The sequence below is a fragment of the Mustela putorius genome, unplaced genomic scaffold (assembly GCF_011764305.1).
Source record: "Mustela putorius furo isolate JIRA1106 unplaced genomic scaffold, ASM1176430v1.1 tig00003853_pilon_pilon_pilon, whole genome shotgun sequence".
NCBI lineage: Eukaryota > Metazoa > Chordata > Mammalia > Carnivora > Mustelidae > Mustela > Mustela putorius.
In genome coordinates, this window is record NW_025422005.1 from 21,130,189 (window position 1) to 21,150,114 (window position 19,926).

General features: G+C 42.9%; 1 protein-coding gene and 1 pseudogene across 2 annotated transcripts in view; both read left to right on the forward strand.

Moving 5' to 3' along the window:
• Positions 1-9,849: 9,849 nt before the first annotated feature.
• LOC123387388 lies at positions 9,850-10,381 on the forward strand (annotated as a pseudogene).
• Positions 10,382-12,611: 2,230 nt separating this feature from the next.
• The window catches only part of YTHDF2 (YTH N6-methyladenosine RNA binding protein 2), a 28,058-nt gene continuing 20,743 nt past the window's right edge, over positions 12,612-19,926 (forward strand). Inside the window, exons 1-4 of one of the 2 annotated variants that reach the window (XM_045064065.1) lie at positions 12,612-12,937; positions 13,437-13,461; positions 14,047-14,117; positions 17,068-18,654. In XM_045064065.1, coding sequence (XP_044920000.1) covers positions 12,911-12,937; positions 13,437-13,461; positions 14,047-14,117; positions 17,068-18,654 — 1,710 coding nt within the window. In that variant the 5' untranslated portion in view covers positions 12,612-12,910. Of the gene's footprint in view, positions 12,938-13,436; positions 13,462-14,046; positions 14,127-17,067; positions 18,655-19,926 lie in introns of both variants that reach the window. The other variant, XM_004741004.3, reaches the window with a different exon arrangement.

Consider the following 19,926-nt stretch of genomic DNA (forward strand, 5'->3'; position numbering starts at 1 on the left):
TCTACGTGCCAGGCTTTGTGCTAGGCACTGGCAGTACAGAGATGAAGACAGAGTTCCTACAGAGATGAAGACAGAGTTCCTACCCTCAAGACCCAACCTCATACTTCAGAGGTTGTCTGGAGTGAAGAACTATGTTTCAATATAATTGGTTTCTTTTGTAACCCTATGTATTTTATTTCGTGCATTGAAAAACATTCTGAAAATTGGTCCATAGGTTTCAGCAGACCATAAAAAACACAAAAAAGTTAAGCCTTTTCTAGTGAGATACTGAAACATCATCATGTTGGGGTTAGTGCAGCCACGTAGCTACAGGGTGGGAGCTGAGAGAACAAAGGATCAGGCACCTAACCCGGCATGGGGAGGTAGGTGGGTACGGGAGTACTTCTGGGAGAAGGTGTATACTCAAGCTAGTTTAGGACAGATCATTTTGGCTAGGTTTTTTGGTAATCCATTTTCAAGTAGTGGGGCTTGCTTATATAAGAGGGGAAAAAAGTCTTTAGTCTCTTGCTGCTTCTGCCTGCAGAGCTAGGCAGAGTCAGCAGCATGGGCAGTCTCCCAAGAGTACCCCACTGGAAAAAGCCAAGTCATGTGTTAGCTTCTCTGAGTTTCCATCAGAGGAATCCAGTGCCCAACTGGAGTTTAGCTGGTAGAAGGTAAATGGCCCCAACCTTCCTGCCATGTGGTTTCCACAAAGGCCTTGGAGTCATCTGTGCAACTGTCTCACTGGTTATGTCCCTGCCTTGTTCTTTTCCTCTTTCAATTTCCAGACTCCTTCCGTGCTCTCACCCCCAAAACAAAACAACTCCCAGTTATTCTAAAGTAAAAAATGGACAATGTACTTGAATAATCAAGATTCAAAGCCACTTCATGTGAAGTTTCTTTCCTACCTCTGTCTACATTAGGGAAGGAACACCAGTGTTAATACAAATACCTTGGAAATTGATACTCAGTTCAGGTGGTCTGACACTCTTTTTAGTGGTGCATTTTATCCCATTTCATGAAAGGCACTAAGGTAAGTGTGGTGGGAAATACTGGTATTGGTAACATCTGATTATAAAGACAGTATAATCAAGCATGAAATATGTAATTACTAGTTCACTGAATTATAACTGGTCCAGGTTTTAGTACTGTTAGGAGGTCAAAAGCATAAACGAAAGATTGATTTCTGAAAATGGGCATGAGGTTGTGATTCACTTTGGGCAATGCTCTTGAGCAAAGAGTCCTCTCCGAGAACAATGTCACAAACTAGGCTAGTCCCTGCATTTTCAGACAACTTACCTAGTACAGTTGTTCACAGATTTCCTCACCCTTAACATACCTCTTGGGGGAAATTCCTGCATGGTCTAATGTATTACAGTAAAAACTGAGGTTGTTGCACTAGACAAGGTATCGGTTCTGTTAGATTTAGACTCTGCCCCTGGAATTTCTCTTAGGCAACCCTAATTGAACGCTTTTCAAGATTCCTTCCCAATCCAGGAACAACTTTCTTAGTCCTGATATCTATAATTTGACTTCCTCTAGAAGGTTCTACTTTCCTCTAACTTCCTTACCCATACTCCTCTTCCCTAGCCCTAGGTTTTAGGAGCCAAAGTTGATTTGCCTCCTAAATTCTGCCATGTCAGTGATTCTGTCTTTCTACCATGTCAGTAACTCTTGAGAGAATCATTTTTGTCAAGGGACCCTCAAGACCCAAACCTCAGCATACATCCATAGTCTGCAGTCTAAACCTAAAACAGTTTCCCCAACTCCATCAATCACCTGAATTAAAGCACCTTTGGGATGTTCTTGTGCAGTGAGTATCTAAAACTTATCTTTTTGGTGGGGAGTAGGGGGGAAGGCACCTGGGTGGCCAGTAGGTTAAGCATCTGCCTTTGCCTCAGGTCATGATCCAAGAGTCCTGGGATCAAGCCCTGCATTGGGTTCCCTGCTCAGAAGGGAGCATCCTCCCTCTCCCTCTGCCCCTCCCCCCAACTCATGGATGTGCACTCGCTCTCTCTCACTCTCTCAAATAAAATCTTAAAAAAAGATTTTAGTCATTTATTTTTAAAGATTTTATTTATTTATTTGGAAGGGAGAGAATGAGAGAGAGGACATGAAAGGGGGGAGGGCCAGAGGGAGAAGCAGACTCCCCACTGAACAGGGAGCCTGATGCAGGACCAGATCCCAAGACTCCAGGACCAGGACCTGAACCAAAGGCAGTTGCTTAACCAACTGAGTCACCTAGGTGCCCCAAGATTTTATTTTTAAGTAATCTACATCCATCGTGGGTCTTGAACCCACAACCCTGAGATCAAGAGTCACGTGCTCCACCAACTAAGCCAACCAGGTGCCCCTAAAGCCTATCTTTCATATCCAACTGATTCTCTACCTATGGGCATGGCCCAGGCTAAGACATTCCTGTTTCCTGGATAGATAATTTCGGTCCAGTATGATTCCTACTGCCACTTCACAACTACCTGAAATTTCTGTTAGGTTTTATGAGCCTCTCAGCCTATAGGAGACTACAGCCTACTTGGAAATTGCCTCTGGGTTCTCCTCTTGCATCTATGGTTTCCAGTTCTGTACTTTTACTGATAGTTATGGCTAGCAATATGGTATATAGGAATTTGCTTTTCTAGTTTGAGAATAAGAATGAACAATAGTATTGTATCACATCTAAGGGTTAATGTGAGCTGGGCAGTGACCCAGAAGGAAAGACAAGTTCCTCAATGGACTCTGTAGGAGCTTCTAAAGAAAGCATATACAGAGAGGGTTTAGTTGCATTCTGAAGTATATGTTTATATTTTAAAAACTACTCTGCTGTTTCCTCTGTATTACAGAGCAAACTGGAAGCCCAGAGCCCTGATTCTCCCGAGACTTTGGCCCACATTTTTGTTTTAACTTTTTATGAAATATAAATGCATACACGAAAGTGCACAGATGACTGTACAATTTGGTAAAAAACTGAACACACCCATTAAATCAGCTACCGGATTAAGAAAAAAAAAAAATACAGTGCCTTACCCAACCAGGATAACCACCATATGCTCTCCAACACCATAGCTCAGTGTTACCTGTTTTTGAACTGCTCTGTGACTGGCCTATTCTTTTCTTTTCTTTCTTTTTTATTTTCTCTCTTTCAAAGAGATAATGCAGGCACCAGCACACACATGGGGAAGGGGAGGGGCATAGGGAGAAGGAAAAGGGAAAGAAAATCTAAACCAGGCTCCAGGTCTAGCATGGAGCCTGATATGGTGCTCAACCTCAGGACCCTGAGATCATGACCTGAGCCAAAATCAAGAGTCAGACCCTTAAAAGTGACTGAGCCACCCTGGCACGTCTAGCATTTTCTCATTCAATATTATGTTGTGAGATTCACCCATGATGTTGTATGAAGTTGTAGCTGGGTCCTTCTCACGGCTGTGCAGAAACTAACTGTGTCATAGCTGATCCATCCTAAGGATGGGCGTTTGAGGGGTTTCCAGTTTGAAGTTATTATAAATAGTGCCTCTGAACATTCTTGTCCATGAATTTGATAAACATACATATGTATTTATGCCTTTCAAATATTAGGACAGTTCGCATGAAAAATTCAAGAGAAAATTTTTCTTAAAAAACAAAAACAACCAGGGCACCTGTGTGGCTCAGGTGTTAAGCATCTGCCTTGGGCTCAGGTCATGATCCCAGGATCCTGGGATCAAACCCCTGCATCAGGCTCCCTGCTCAGCAGGAAGCCTGCTTCTCCCCCTCCCACTCTTCCTGCTTATGATCCCTCTTTCACTCTATCTCTGTCAGATAAATAAAATCTTAAAAAAAAAACCCAAACCAAACCAAAAAAAACCTAGAAGATCTGACAACACTGGGTCCACATTTCCTCATAGCAAGCCTTGTCTGGAACTCAGTCCTGTCTCTGGTGGAGCACAGTGTCTTCACCACGTGACCCTGTTCCTGTCTGTCATTACAGAAAGACCCAGACCTTCTTCTTTGGGAGCCTGTTTTTTTGATTCAGTAATCTCTTAGGACACTCTTCCCCGCAGATAACTGCAAAGCTTATTTCCTCACTTCCTTCAAGTCTCTGGTCACATGTTACGTTATCAGAGAGGACTTCCCTGACCACCCACACCATGAAAAATGGCAACTTCCCCTGCCCTGTGCTTTCTAGTTTTCTTTACCCTCCTTTATTTTCCTCCATTTTATGTATCTGATTTTTTTTCCTCCCCAGACTAGAATGGAAGCTCCATAGGCAGGGGATCTTTCTTGTCTCTATGTCACTGCTGTTTCTGCAGGCCCTAGAACAGTGCCTGCCTTGTAGTAGAAGCTGAATAGGTATTTGATAGGTGAACACTAAGTAGCCAATACTCATTGAAGAGGAACTATGTACCAAGCATTGTTCCAAGCACTTTACATATGTTAACCCATTTGATCCTCCCAACTATCCTAAGTGGTGGATAACATTATTTACTTCATCTACAATAAAGAAACATATTTATATTCTATCCTAAACAACAGATACTTTTGAGTCATTGTTACTCATCAAACTAGTCTTTAAACTACTAGGGAAACTTAATACCTAAAAGGAGCCCTTCAATGAATCATTATATAATGGTGTTTTATTTGATAACATGTTTCATTACCACTTAAGTTAAAATTTTCAGCTTGATCAGGCTGCAGTTTAGATAGGATTGTGGAGATCTGGAGCAGTGGTAGCTGCTAAGATTTTGTGATCATGCTGGGCAGTAAGTCCTGTTCCCCATCTCTCTAGGATTCCTGATAGGAAGTACTGGAGGGAGGGAAAGTTCATTTACTGGATGAAGGATTTTAGAATCCAGATAATCTGTACTTCACAGGAAGTATCACTTTGATTTTCTTTTTTTCTTTCACTTTTTTTTTTTTTTAAAGTAATCTCTATGCCTGGTGTGGGACTCAAACTCACAAGCCCAAGACTGAGTTACACACTCTACTGACTGAGCCAGTGAGGTGCCCCTGATTTATTGCTTTGTTAATGGCCCTGTTTGAAATGACACTGGTGTCAGAGTCTTTGCTTAGAGCACCTTTATTTCTTTTCTTTTTTTTGAAGATTTTCTTTCTTTCTTTTTTTTTTTAAACATTTTACTTATTTATTTGACAGACAGAGATCACAAGTAGGCAGAGAGGCAGGCAGAGAGAGGAGGAAGCAGGCTCCCTGGGGCTCGATCCCAAGACCCTGGGATCATGTCCTGAGCTGAAGACAAGAGGCTTTAACCCACTGAGCCACCCAGGTGCCCCGAAGATTTTATTTCTTTGTCAGAGAGAAAGCACAAGCAGGGGGAGCAGCAGGCAGAAGGAGAAGCAGGCTCCCTACTGAGCATGGAGCCTGATGCGGGACTTGATCCTAAGAACCTGGGATCATGACCTGAGCCAAAGGCAGATGCTTAACTGACTGAGCCACTCAGGCATCCCAGAACTCCTTCATCTCTTTGTTAGGGTCCTACTGTGCAGAACCAAGTCCATGTGCCAGTTGCTACACAGGGACCCTACTCCGCAGAACATTGATAGCACTGCAAAGGCTTTGCTAACTGAGCAAAAAGCTAATACTCTTACTCTAGGAACTATGAGAACTACTTTGCTACAAAAATGCTGAGTTCACCCTGTCATTGACTGAGACACTCTGGGTAGACTTTCTGAGCAAACTGGACACAACTTCTCATATATTTGCTTTATTTATGTTCTCCGTAGTTCCCACCCAAGAACCAGGGAAGGATTTATCTGTAAAACATTGTCACACATAGGAGCACCTGGGTGGCTCAATTGTTAAGCATTTGTCTTCGGCTCCAGTCATGATCCCGGGGTCCTGGGATTGAGCCCCCCATCAGGATTCCACTTGCTTCACCTTCTCTCTCTCTCCTGGCTTGTGTTCCCTCTCTCACTCTCTGTCAAATAAATACATAAAATCTTTAAACAAATAAACAAAACATTGTCACAAATAGTTCAGTCCCACATTCATTGGTTTACTTATTCTTTCTTGGAAACTTAAAATTGAATCAGCCCCTCCGGGGGGGTCCCTGGCTTCATTTCCCTTTGGCATTATCTCCAAAAATCTTGTTTGCCCTTCATTTTTCTCTCTGATTGTCTTAGATTGAGACCTTAAGCTATTCCCTAGCACACTGCTACTTGGACTTTTAGATATCATGTATCAATAAAAGAAAAAAAAAAGTCTTAGGAACCAACATGGGGTTCTTGACATTATATTTTACTGAATAAGGATTTTTTAAAAAATGGCCAACTCTTACTGGCATCATTTGAAAAGAAAGGGCATTTTTACATCAAAAAGACAGGAGATAATCTCAGAATAAAGAACAGTCCTTTACAGTGAATACATTAAGCTTTATGAAAAGCTCATTACATTATCATTACCTTTCTTTCTTCCTGGAGGACTGGTGAAAATTTCTACTCTTACCTCTTGACTCTGAGTTGAATCTTCAAGGCTCCTTTTGCAGGCCCTTTCTTGGTGCTGTTCTTCTCTGCCCTCCAGGTCTCTAACAGCTGCCTTTGGATTTGCACAGCTGTGAATTGCTAGTGTCCGGAGGCCACCTGGCCCAGCTGCAGGTTTTTTCTTCCTTTAGCCTTGTTCTCACATTGCTCTTTTCATGCTTCCATTCAGACCGTCATAAAACACACCTGCACATTACAAAGCCAATCATCCACCTACCCTGGGATTTCCATAGTGCCTTTCTTTTAACATTCAATTAAGCTAATTAAGTCTCTGTACATTTTTTTAAAAGTTTATATTTTTAGTAATCTCTGCACCAAATGTGGTGCTTGAACTCATGTCCAGGAGAACAAGAGTCACAGGCTCTTCTGACCGAGCCAGCCAGATGTCCCTGCACATTTAACTTTTTAACACATATGTTGGCTCCACCAGATTTTCATTAGTAAAATGGGGATTGACAGGACCAGGGAGAATTTTGAAAATGAATGAGAACAAATTAATTCAATGAGTATTTACTTAGCTTGGGGATATAAAAATTCAATGAATATTTACTCAGCTTTGGAATATAAAGATCAATAATAAAAATGCTCCTTGTCCTAGTAAGCAGTTCTAGATTTACTGGAGAAGCAATATGTAAGCCCAATGCTTGGTTCTCTTGACCTGGGGTCCATGGTATATAGATGGGCTTGGGGAAGGGTCTGCTCAATGAGATTGTTGGCAAAAATTTGGGTGCATGTACCTTTTTCCAAGGACAAAATTCATTACTCCCATTAGATTATCAACTGAATCCCAAACTTCCAAAGGAAAAATAAATATTGATGTGAATTGTTTTAATGCACTAAAATGTTAAAATAAGGAAATATGGCTAATATTATGAGTGAACAAAGAACAGAGCACCTTTCTGCTTGGGCGAAGAAATAAGGCATCATTTGATGAGGATCTCAAAGATAGATAGGAGCTGGGTAGGCAAGATGAGAAGGGCATTTGAGGCAGAAAGAACTGCATGTGCAGAGTTCTGGGGTCCAGAAAAATACATGTATTTGGGAAACAAGTTCAGTGTGGCTGGGCCAGAAGTATATGGTGAGAAATTCACAGGGCTAGGGAGTGGCAAACTTTGTACATTGTATGGACTACAGAGAACCAGCAGAAATCTTTAAAAATAGGGTTTTACAGGGCACCTGGGTGGCTCAGTGGGTTAAGCCGCTGCCTTCGGCTCAGGTCATGATCTCAGGATCCTGGGATCGAGTCCCGCATCGGGCTCTCTGCTCAGCAGGGAGCCTGCCTCCTCCTCTCCCTCTGCCTGCCTCTCTGCCTACTTGTGATCTCTCTCTGTCAAATAAATAAATAAAATCTTTTAAAAAAAATAGGGTTTTACACTGTCAGTTATATGAAGGATGTAAACATTTCTCTATTCCTGCCTTACAAAGGGGGGGTGACTTGGGTCTTGAGGTCTACTATTCCTGAAGGCTGGAAACGTTTGAGGACCAGAGCCCAACAATCCAGCCCCAGACTACAGCATAATTCTGAGGAGTATGCAAAAATCTGTACTCTTTGCTACTTCTTTTTCTCTCTGATCCCCACTCCTCATTTCATGTATCTGGAAGGACTACTTTGGTTTCTACCTTCCAGAGATCTAAAACAATGGAACCCGAAGGGACCTTAGAATTTGTTTTGGTCCTGTGTCCTTCTTTTACAGTCTTGGAAATAGATTTTGAGTGAGGGAATGATTTACTCTCCTTATCTCCCCTTGTATCGCTCTGGTCTCTCTCTCTCTCTCTCTTTTTTTTTTAAAAAGATTATTTATTTATTTGACAGACAGAGATCACAAGTAGGCAGAGAGAGAAGAAGGGAAGCAGGCCCCCAGCCGAGCAGAGAGCCCGACACAGGACTCCACCCCAGGGCCCCGAGATCAGGAAGGCAGCAGCTCAACCCACTGAGCCACCCAGGCTCCCCTCTTTTGGTCCATTTCTAACCGTATTCACTGCCACTATGTTAGAGCATGACCTTTTGCCTGGACTTCCTACAATCCTCTTCTAACTCCTCATCTACTGTCTCCTCCCTAGATCTATTTCCCACACTGCAACCAGAAGGAACTCCTTGAAACATAAACCCGAGAATGCTATACTTCTGTTAACTCTCTCCTTGCTGATCATCATTAGCAGCTAACGACTAAAGTCCCTGTTTTCCTTCTTTCTCCAGTCTCATCTGCTCCCACCCTCTCTCTCATTATGTGCCAGTCATGCTGGCCTCCTTTCCATTCCTCATCAGTGCCAAGCTCCTTCCCACATAGGGCCTTTGCACATATTGTTCCCACACTTCCCTTCCCTTCCTGTCTGGTTAATTTCTGGTCATCCTTCAGGTTTTAGCTGAAGCTTATCACCCAGGGAAAACTTCCTTGCCCTCCCCCACTCCCACCCACCCTGCATCTGAGCTAGATCCATAGGTGTTTCCTCGTTGCACTTTGTACAACTGTAATTGAATAACTATTTATTTACTGTTGTTTTCCCTGACTGTCTATAAGCTTCAGGAGTAAAGTGAACTCTTAAGGCTTTCTCTCCAGCACATCGCCTAGCCCTCAATACATACTTTAAAAAAATGTTTTTAAAGATTTTATTCATTTATTTGACAGAGATCACAAGTAGGCAGAGAGGCAGGCAGAGAGAGTGAAAGGGAAGCAGGCTCCCTGCAGAGCAGAGAGCCCAATGCGGGACTTGATTCGAGGGCCCTGAGATCATGACCTGAGCCGAAGGCAGCGGCCTAAACCACTGAGCCACCCAGGCGCCCCTACCCCTCAATACATACTTGTTAAAAGAGATCTCGAGTGCTTTTTCCACCCAGTGGCAGAGACAAAGCTAGAGAGGCCATTTCCAGTCTAGTATTCCTTTCTCAAACCATGGGGGGGAGGGGGGTTTATCTCAGTAAGATGACACACCACACTCCAGACTTCCTCACCCTTTTCCTGGTGATTGAATTTATTGTTCTTGTGTTTCTCTTCAGGGGCCTGTTACAACCAATCTGGAGAATGAATACAGATTTAGAGATTACCCTTGCTCCAAGGATATTTGCGTTTTAACTCCTGAGAACTTCTGGAGGACAGAAAGTAATCCCAAAGGAGCTACAGTAGTCCTCTTTTGCCCATGGGGCACGTGTTCCAAGATCTCCCAGTGGATGCCTGAAACTGCAGATAGAACTGAACCCTATATATTGTTTTTTTTCTATATATAAATACCCATGATAAAGTTTAATTCATAAAATACACACAATAAGAGATTAACAACAATAATAAAATAATTATAACAATGTATTGTAATAAAAGTTATGTGAAGGCGGCCTTTCAAAAATATCTTATTATAGCTTTCTGTGCTCACAGTCCTGGTGGTGGCAGCAGGCTCACCTTAAACATGCAGTAGGACATCAGCAAGTTTGGGGACCTGCACCTGTTGCAGAAATGCTCTGCCTGCTACTGTGTCATTGGTCCTAAGGACCACACATCCATCCAGATGCATGTGGCTGGGGTTGACAAGGTGACAGGCAGTTTCAAATGGCCAGCTTAATATTTTTTTCTAAAGATTTTATTTTATTTACTTGAGGCAGAGAGAGAGAGAGAGAACATGAGCAGTGGGGAGGAGCAGAGGAGAGGGAGATGTAGGGCTTCATCCCAAGACCCTGAGATCATGAACTGATCTGGAATCTGTGGTGCAGAGATGTTAGTGGAAGTGAAAGAAATCCACGCAATTTCCTCAGAAAAGAGGGAGAAGAGCAAAAGTCCCCACAGCAAAGGCAGGCACCTAACCTACTGAGCTACCCAGCCACCTCTCATATGGCTAGTTTAAAACCTCTGCTACCTATGAGGCCATTCACAGGTTAGGTGAGTCAGATGACTCCATCCTCTGACTGGCAGAGGCTGATGGCATTGTTTCAAAGAACTTCTGACAGGAGAGGATTATGGATGTGGGATATTTGTCATAAATAAATAACAAACCCCCCAAATATTATAATATACTCACTCCTCTTGCGATAATGTGAGATAATAAAATGTCTATGCGTTGAGATGATGTGAAGTGAATGATGTAGGCATTGTAACCTGGCATTAGGCTACTGTTGCTCTTCTGACCACATGTCAGTACAATAATCTGATCTAGACCACAGTTGACCATTGGTAACTGAAACATAGAGTGAAACCTCAGATAAGGGGGAACTATTGTAAGAAAAATTTAAAGCACTAGAAATGTCATTGGAAGGAGGGAATTTTCACTATTATCCCTTAATGGGAGTACAGGAAAGGAACCTGCAATGTACCAGACTTGCTTCCGTGTTGTTGTATTTTTAAGCTTTTTCTTCACAACAAATCTGTTAAGTAATTATTTTCCCTTTATCAAATGGGGGAAATCTCTGAAAGTTTCCAGTAATTTACTTAATGCTACAAATCTGGTGGTGAGGCCAGTATTTAGTCTCTCCTCTTCCCAGGACATGATTCTTAGTCAATCCTCTTTTCATACTATCATGCTGCTTTCAAGGGTAACTGTAGGCAACTGCTTATTTTATACAAAAATGTGGGCTATGGGGTTAACTGGCTGTCTCAAAGAAAAAGGTTACTAGGTTTCTTTATTCTCTTGCTGGGATCTCTGCTCTGAGACTTGACATTCTATTGTCTTTTCCAGAAGTCCATTACATATATAGGTGTCTGATCTTATTCCTTCCAACCATAAATATGATATAAATATGATTATGGGCAGAAAAAAAATGCTTTCAGCACTTTGAGCAAAATTATAATGCAAAATCCAAGATGCTGTGTTATCATTTATTTTACTACTGAGTCTACCAAAGCCTCCTGTTTCCAGAGAGTGGATGGTATCAGGTTGATCCTTAATAGTGCATTATTTATCTGTTTACTACTATTTGCAATAATAAAAGCTATTAGGAGATGGGCTGTCCTAGGATCAAATATCCCTGCATGAGTTTGGGTTTGTTGCTGATTAAGGATGCTTTTGCCCATATTATGGATCTCCTCTGGATTTTGATTCCTGAATACAGGATTTCTCGTGGGCGTGGAGGGACACTATTATGTTTCTCTTAGTGTCAGATACACATGACTATTTAATAGCTTTGTAACCTTGGGCACATTGCTTAACTAACTCTGTTTCCCCAGTTGTCAAACAGAGACTAAAGACTATTTGGAAGGTGCTGCTTTAGAATGTTCAAAAGCACCTATCAGGGGCGCCTGGGTGGCTCAGTGGGTTGAGCCTCTGCCTTCGGCTCAGGTCATGACCTCAGGGTCCTGGGATCGAGTCCCGCATCGGGCTCTCTGCTTGGCAGGGAGCCTGCTTCCTCCTCTCTCTCTCTGCCTGCCTCTCTGCCTACTTGTGATCTCGCTCTGCCAAATAAATAAATAAAATCTTAAAAAAAAAAAAAAAAGCACCTATCAACAAAACGTAACCCACAGCAGATATTCAAGTAGAGTTAATTTCTCTCCTTCCCCAGATAAGGACATTCTCTCTTCAAGTCCATAGATTTAGAGATTCTTGGGAATTGTTCAAAGTACACGGAACATTTTGTGTAGATGTATGTGGTGTGCTTTTCTTGGAAATAAAGGCCACAGTTTAACAGATTCACGGTGGCCAACGACTTCCTTAGAGAGCTATAGATTGTCCTCCCTGCAATGTCAAATCTCTTTTGCAGGGTACCGGATTTTTTGTGGATGTTTTTGTTTTTTGGGCACTCTCTTTGTAGTCCAACAGAGGATAACAAGGTCCCTGCTGGTAGTGGTGGTGGTGCATATTTCTCGGGGGGCTGTGAAGTTTCCCTGGGGGCTGTGACCCCTATCAGGATACCCACCCTTCCATGGGGGTGGGGTGCCATTTGCAGCTGGGAGGCAGGTTTATTCTGAGGTCTCTCGCATTCCGGGGGTGACTTCTTCATTGAGAAACCGGCTTTTGTGGGTTTTCTCCAGCTAAAGCTACTCCCTCCAGGTGTTAGTCAAAACCTCGTGGCGCGACCCTGGCCGCCCCCACCTTCCTATAGGCCCCAATCCCGAGGCGATGGGGGCGGGGAGGCCGCACTCGCCGCTTCCGCTCCTCCAGCCCACCAGAGGGCACTGCGGCCTCGTCCCTTCCTTCCCGGAGTGCTTCGCGCCGGACGCCTTCCGCGTGGGTGAGTGAATGTGAGAGTCAGCGTCGCGCCGCGCGCGCCGTCCGCCTCCGCCGCTGGGCGCCCTTATTTCGGCTGCGAGGGGCGGGCGCGCGCGTAAAGACATAGAGACGAGCGTTGAGCTCTCGGGCTAGAGCGTCGCCGAGTCGGAGCCGGAGCCCGAGCCGCGCGCTGTGTCTCCGCTGCGTCCGCCGAGGCCCCCGAGTGTCAGGGACAAAAGCCGCCACCGCGCCGCCTGCTCCCGCCGCCAGGGCTCATCCGCCGCCGCCCTGACGAGAGTCCACCGCTGTCGCTACCCGCGAGGATCCGAGAGCCATGTCGGCCAGCAGCCTCTTGGAGCAGGTACAGGCCCGGCCCGCATGCCTCGGCCATTGTGTGAGGCGAGAGGGAGCCCGACTAGGCCCGGGCCCGCCGCCCCCGGTCGGGCCGAGCCGAGGCGGCGCCTCTCGCTGGCCAGCTTTCGGGCCTCTCAGGCCGGCCGCGCCCAGCGCCTCGCCCTCCGCCCGCTCTCCCCGCTTCTCTCCGGGCCTCGGAGCCCACCGGCCGCGCCGCGTTCCCTCTTCTCAGCGGGCCTCGTTTTCTTCCTTGTTTCCTTCCCCTTCCTTGAAACGCTAGTCTCCTCGCGTTGTTTCTGGCGCGTCCCCCGCTTTTTCTCCGCGGGCCCCGCCGGCCTGCGCTTTTCCCCGCCTCCCATTTTCAGCCTCCCCCTCACCATCATTCCTGACGCCTCCCTTCAGGCCTGCTCCTTTATTCCCGTCTCCGACCCGGCTTTAATTTGTCTTTCCTTTTCCATTTCTTCCTTGGACGACTTGCTGCTCGGCGACGTTTTCTTCGCCCGCAGAGACCAAAAGGTCAAGGAAACAAAGGTGAGCCCAGCTCCGCCGGTGGCCCTGGGCCGGGAGGGGGGACGCCGAGTAGTGGGGGCGGGGTCTCCGGGAAGCGCCCCAGGGAGAGGACCTTTCGGAAGCCGCTTAGTTCGCAGGTGCCTCACACTTAAGTATTTGACCCTTTCGGTGTGTTCTTGCAGCTGGCGAACAGCTTTTCAGTGAACAAGGAGTAATTCATTAAGGGTGGGGGTGGATTCGGTTTTGAAATGTCCCAGGTCCTTAGTTTCCTGTAGGTCTTAGAAGGCCTTTGTTTTTCATCCTCGTGGATCACTCTCTGGAAGTACTCACATGTGATGGGGGAGGGGAAGCCGGAGGGGATTGAAATCTAGAGGAGCCAATAAAATGACCTTTTTAAGATCAACTTGCTTCTGGTGGAGGGAGACATTTTCATTGACGAATATTGCTCCGCTTTCATTCTCCTCTTTATCCGTTTTTTTCTGAAATTCAGACTGACTTGCTCTGTTTAGTGAGGCTTTTCTCCGGGTTAGAATAGATTTGCTTAATTTGGGAGATAGGTTGTGCGATTGAGACACTCCTAATGTATTTGAATCTTTTCCCCTTCAGTACAAAATGGATCTGTACATCAAAAGGATGGATTAAATGATGATGATTTTGAACCTTACTTGAGTCCACAGGCAAGGCCCGTGAGTAGTTAACCATTTACATGCCTGATCAGAGGGTGTAACATACCGTATTTTTTCTCTGCCTTATCAATGAATCTCATTTTCAGGGGGTGATTTTTTTTAATACCAGTCCGTGTGTGGTAAACGAGTTACTACAGATGTTATAGACTTAAGATTCCCATCGTTGTTGACAGCAAACAGAATTCTGAGATTGGAAGTGATAGCATTTTATAGTATACCAGCAGCACCTGATAGTAATTCTCCTTACCAAGAATGTAACGGTGCAAAACTGAAGAATACTCAGTTTAAGTATTCTGATTTTTTACCCCCCAAACCTTTTTCTTTTAGGAAAATTGGATGCATATGTGATGGGAAAAAACTAATAAAAAATCTCCTGAACTTTATTTAGTGCTGTAGAACTGCAATCTTCCTTTTCATCTGGTCACTAGTTAGTGGGTTGTTAGGTTATCCTAACTTTTGGACTTAGGTATTCCTTTTTCAAGTTGAGATGTGTCTATATCTGTAGAAACCAATTTTGTACACCTCTAGTTTCTCACTTGTGGGAGCTATAGAATTTTATAAAATGGAGTTAAAGGAAGATAAGGTACTCTTTGGCACAAATGAAGATCAAAAATGATTGAGGATTTTGCTGTGTAACCTGTTTTTCTAATTTCTTTTAGGTCTATATTGGTTCATATATTAACATGATCTGTGTATGTAGAAACTACTTTCATTTGTCAGTTCTTTTGTGTTAATATTCTGGGTCCCAAAGATATAACTCACAAGGTTTTAGCTAATAAATACAAACCCACAGATTTAATAAACCAGAAGGAAAACTTACAGTAACTCATCGAAGATACCCTAAAAAATGAAAAAGCTTATGATATATCTATATAAATTCTGAACAGATGCCATACACTAGATTTTGAAAACTTGACATATTGGTGCATGCCCATATTTGGACCTAATTCTTGCATAAAACTTTTAGATCCCCCACATAAAATTTTCTCCATTGAGAGTGAAGAAACCATTTAAGCGAGTGATTGGGAAAAGTTTTCAGAGAAGGCAACCAGTTAATCAGGAAAAGTAGGAAGGAAGTAGAGGAATGAACTATTTATAGGTTCCTGCTATTGAAGTAGTTTGCTTACATAATCATACAGGGAGAGTGGGAGCATTTGGAAACATAATTCTAGGTAGTTCTTGTGAAACATTGTGTAATTCAGATTTTTGAGCTCAGGGGCATGTGGGAACCTGCCAGTTCAGGTGTAGGCACTCAGCTATATGATGGCATAACCTGTGATATTAAGTGCGTTTTTTACTTCTCAAGCTAAAGCTTGAATGTCTTTAAAAAATTCTGGGGTATGGGGGAGTAGAAATCATATCATGGTTGAATAGATGGATAACTTGAAAATCTTTGTAGTTTATCAAGAGTAGTTCATCTACCTTTTAACCATTATTTATTGCCTTATGTTGGAATAATCCTTAAGGCTTAATCCATTGATGATAGACTGAATTTCTTATTCCTAATGGATTTGAGTCTTAAAATTTTAACACTGTCTTTGAGAAACTGATTTCTCTTAAACCTAAGGGGATGTGTGAAAAGACTTACTTTTTCTCCCCTTTTTTTGGTAAGGAAAATATTGGCAGAGAAAAGGACCATTTTTATCAAACCGTATTAGTTGAAACATTTAATTTTCAAGCGCTATGTTTGGCTAGGGAGAATAGTGTTGGCTTTGATAATACAGATAATACAGGCCTGACATACTTCTGGTCATCCAAGTTTCTTAAGAACAAAATTCTTTATTCAGTAGTTAAAGGCTTCTTGTGTACCAGAGCTGCTATTTTAATTCCATTGCAGTTAATACAGTGTTACATTAGTTTTAGGAGTGCAGTATAGTGATTCAACAATTTCATGTATTACTCAGTGCTCATCAGGTTAAGTGTACGCCTGTACCAGAGCTATTTTGAAGTTAGGATACTCTGTTTTGAGTTGAGCTATATCCATACATATTCAGACCAATTTTTTATATCTACAGCTTCTCCCTTATTGGACTATTCTGTGAGTTACAGTATTTACTTAGGTCAAGAATGATTGAGGTTTTTGCAGTGCAGTCTGTCTTCTAATGTGCTGACTAGTTGAGTGTAAGTTTATATTTTTGGTTATTCCTTAGAATAATTCTTAAAGATACAGACTTTCAATGTTTTTGGAATTCCCCTAGTTTTAATGGAAAAGTCAGGTGTGCATTTGAAGCCATTAATTTTATAGGTGAAGTAGACCAGATAGCAACATTTTTCAGTTTTAAACTTTGGAAGCGGTTATGCATTGCCTTCCCAGGTTATAATTAAATAGTCGTATCTCCTAATGTTCCCAAATGGTTTGCCAAGAGGCTAATGATGTAAACTAAGTGTAATAAACCTTGGTTTATGGTTGAGGAACGGCTACACAGATTTTTGGGATAGAACTTGAAATTTCCAGTTCTTGCTATTGTTTTCTTATCTATTATAGTATGGTTTTGATAGGAAACTCTTAGGAACACTCCTCTGATCTGTCAAAGTTCACACTCCTTGAATCCACAGAGCACTGGTTTTTAGTAAAAGCATCATCTCAACACTTCTATAGAGCAAAGACTTAATTCTTTTGGTGAGATGCTGGGTTTTCCCTTTCCTCAATTCTAGTGCTAAAATTAAGGCTTATATGTATGTCCTAAACTGTATACTGCTAAAGTTAAGGCTTAAATTGTATGTCAGTTTAACTTGAAATGCTTAAACATTTTAATTATGAAACTAAAATCTCTTTCAGTGTAAGAATTCCAGGAAGTTTATGGGAAGAGATCACCTGAAATAGTTGCTTTTCTAGTCGCATTTGAATTGGGTGAATAGTTGGAAGAGGAAATGTCCTTATTGTTGTTTTATTAATTTTTGTGTTTAATTTTGATTTGCCTTTTTTTTTTCCTTTTCACAGAATAATGCATATACTGCCATGTCAGATTCCTATTTGCCCAGTTACTACAGTCCCTCTATTGGCTTCTCCTATTCTTTGGGTGAAGCTGCTTGGTCTACTGGGGGTGATACAGCCATGCCCTATCTGACTTCTTATGGACAGCTGAGCAACGGAGAGCCTCACTTCCTACCAGATGCAATGTTCGGACAACCAGGAGCCCTGGGTAGCACTCCATTTCTTGGTCAGCATGGTTTTAATTTCTTTCCCAGTGGGATTGACTTCTCAGCTTGGGGAAATAACAGTTCTCAGGGACAGTCTACTCAGAGCTCTGGATATAGTAGCAATTATGCTTATGCACCTAGCTCCTTAGGTGGAGCCATGATTGATGGACAGTCAGCTTTTGCCAGTGAGACCCTCAATAAGGCTCCTGGCATGAATACTATAGACCAAGGGATGGCAGCACTGAAGTTGGGTAGCACAGAAGTTGCAAGCAGTGTTCCAAAAGTTGTAGGTTCTGCAGTTGGTAGTGGGTCCATTACTGGTAACATCGTGGCTTCCAATAGTTTGCCTCCAGCAACCATCGCTCCTCCAAAACCAGCATCTTGGGCTGATATTGCTAGCAAGCCGGCGAAACAGCAACCGAAGTTGAAGACCAAGAATGGCATTGCAGGGTCAAGTCTTCCACCACCCCCAATAAAGCATAACATGGATATTGGAACTTGGGATAATAAGGGTCCTGTGGCAAAAGCCCCCTCACAGGCTTTGGTTCAGAACATAGGTCAGCAGCCAACCCAGGGGTCTCCCCAGCCTGTAGGTCAGCAGGCTAACAATAGCCCACCAGTGGCTCAGGCATCCGTGGGGCAACAAACACAGCCATTGCCCCCACCTCCACCACAGCCTGCCCAACTCTCAGTCCAGCAACAGGCAACTCAGCCAACCCGCTGGGTAGCACCTCGGAACCGTGGCAGTGGGTTCGGTCATAATGGGGTGGATGGTAATGGAGTAGGACAGTCTCAGGCTGGATCTGGATCTACTCCTTCAGAACCTCACCCAGTGTTGGAGAAGCTGCGGTCCATTAACAACTATAACCCCAAGGATTTTGACTGGAATCTGAAACATGGCCGGGTTTTCATCATTAAGAGCTACTCTGAGGACGATATCCACCGTTCCATTAAGTATAATATCTGGTGCAGCACAGAGCACGGTAACAAGAGACTGGATGCTGCTTATCGCTCCATGAACGGGAAAGGCCCCGTTTACTTACTTTTCAGTGTCAACGGCAGTGGACACTTCTGTGGCGTTGCAGAAATGAAATCTGCTGTGGACTACAACACATGTGCAGGTGTGTGGTCCCAGGACAAATGGAAGGGTCGTTTTGATGTCAGGTGGATTTTTGTGAAGGACGTTCCCAATAGCCAACTGCGACACATTCGCCTAGAGAACAACGAGAATAAACCAGTGACCAACTCCAGGGACACTCAGGAAGTGCCTCTGGAAAAGGCTAAGCAGGTGTTGAAAATCATAGCCAGCTACAAGCACACCACTTCGATTTTTGATGACTTCTCACACTATGAGAAACGCCAAGAGGAAGAAGAAAGTGTTAAAAAGGTAACCAGTTTACCATTCTTAAGACTTATAAGGAAGGAGAAGGAACTAGAGAGAACAGGAGAGGTATTCTGAATGGTTAATAAAAGCTCTGTAAATAACAAACATATCACTTAACAGTTTAAGCCTTTATGGAAGTATAACTGATGTTACTGTTTGGCTTCATGTGTAGAAATGTAAGCTTAAGTTAACGGAAAGCAGAATTTAAATGATGCAAAAGAGGTGAAGAACAGGCCAGAAGAAGTGCAAAGGGGATAATTGAAGTGATAGAACCATGAAAAATCAAATAGGAAAAGATCGAGGCCTTAATATGGCAGAGAAAAGGTTAAAGTTCTGTTATAATTAACTTTTGGCTTAAGTCAGGTAAGGTGGTTAAGTCAGGAGTTGGTGTGCCACCCTGCTTGCCTTTGATTACTGGAAGTATTAGGGAATGTTTTGGAACTTTTTCCTTGTTCCTGTCCTTAGTGTTCTGCTTAGTTACTTTTTCCAAAACCCTTTTCCAGTTTGGAAACATAGTATGTATTATATAAAACTTGGAAACAGATAATCATAAAAAGCTGATCTCTCGTTATTAAAATTCTGTTGTATTCCTGAAGAGTAACCTCTTGTTCCCTATTTGTAACAAGTGACCATCTTGGGCAGATGGGGAATAGGTCCAAACTAAAAAGAGTTGGAATTTATTGGAAGGTGTTGGTAATACTTGGTCTGTGTGTATTGAGTGAATGTAAACTTTAAGACCATAGAGAATGGTAAAATACGAGTTGAGGCAGAGTTTATGTTATCTAGGACTTTGACATATTTAAATGTAGGAAGTAGGTGAAAAGATTATTATGGGCAAGAAGACTTTTTTTTTTAAGAAGACTTTTTTTTTTAAAGATACATTAATGATTGAGAGAATCCTAAGTGGTTAGCTTCAAATGTAAAATTAAGTTTATTAAATTTATGTAAATATATTTTTCTTAGGTTTGTCATGAATTCATACAGGTTTTATATATTTGTTATAGGATCTGAGGCACTTGTTATGCCTCTATAAAAGCTTATTTTTTGAGCAGTAGGAGGAGGGCTGTATGATTAGATTCTCCACCTGGATAACACAGACTCAGAGGTGCATAGTTGTCCAGCTAAAGCAGGATGGTTGCCTTCTGGTGTGTGCAGATGAATAAAAAATGGAGATATGTTTGTCAGTGATGCTACAAGTATAGAGCCACATTATGAAAATTCACTGTCAAAAAATTTTTTCTTTAAATTCCTCTTTTCCCTTCCCCAAAGTTTACC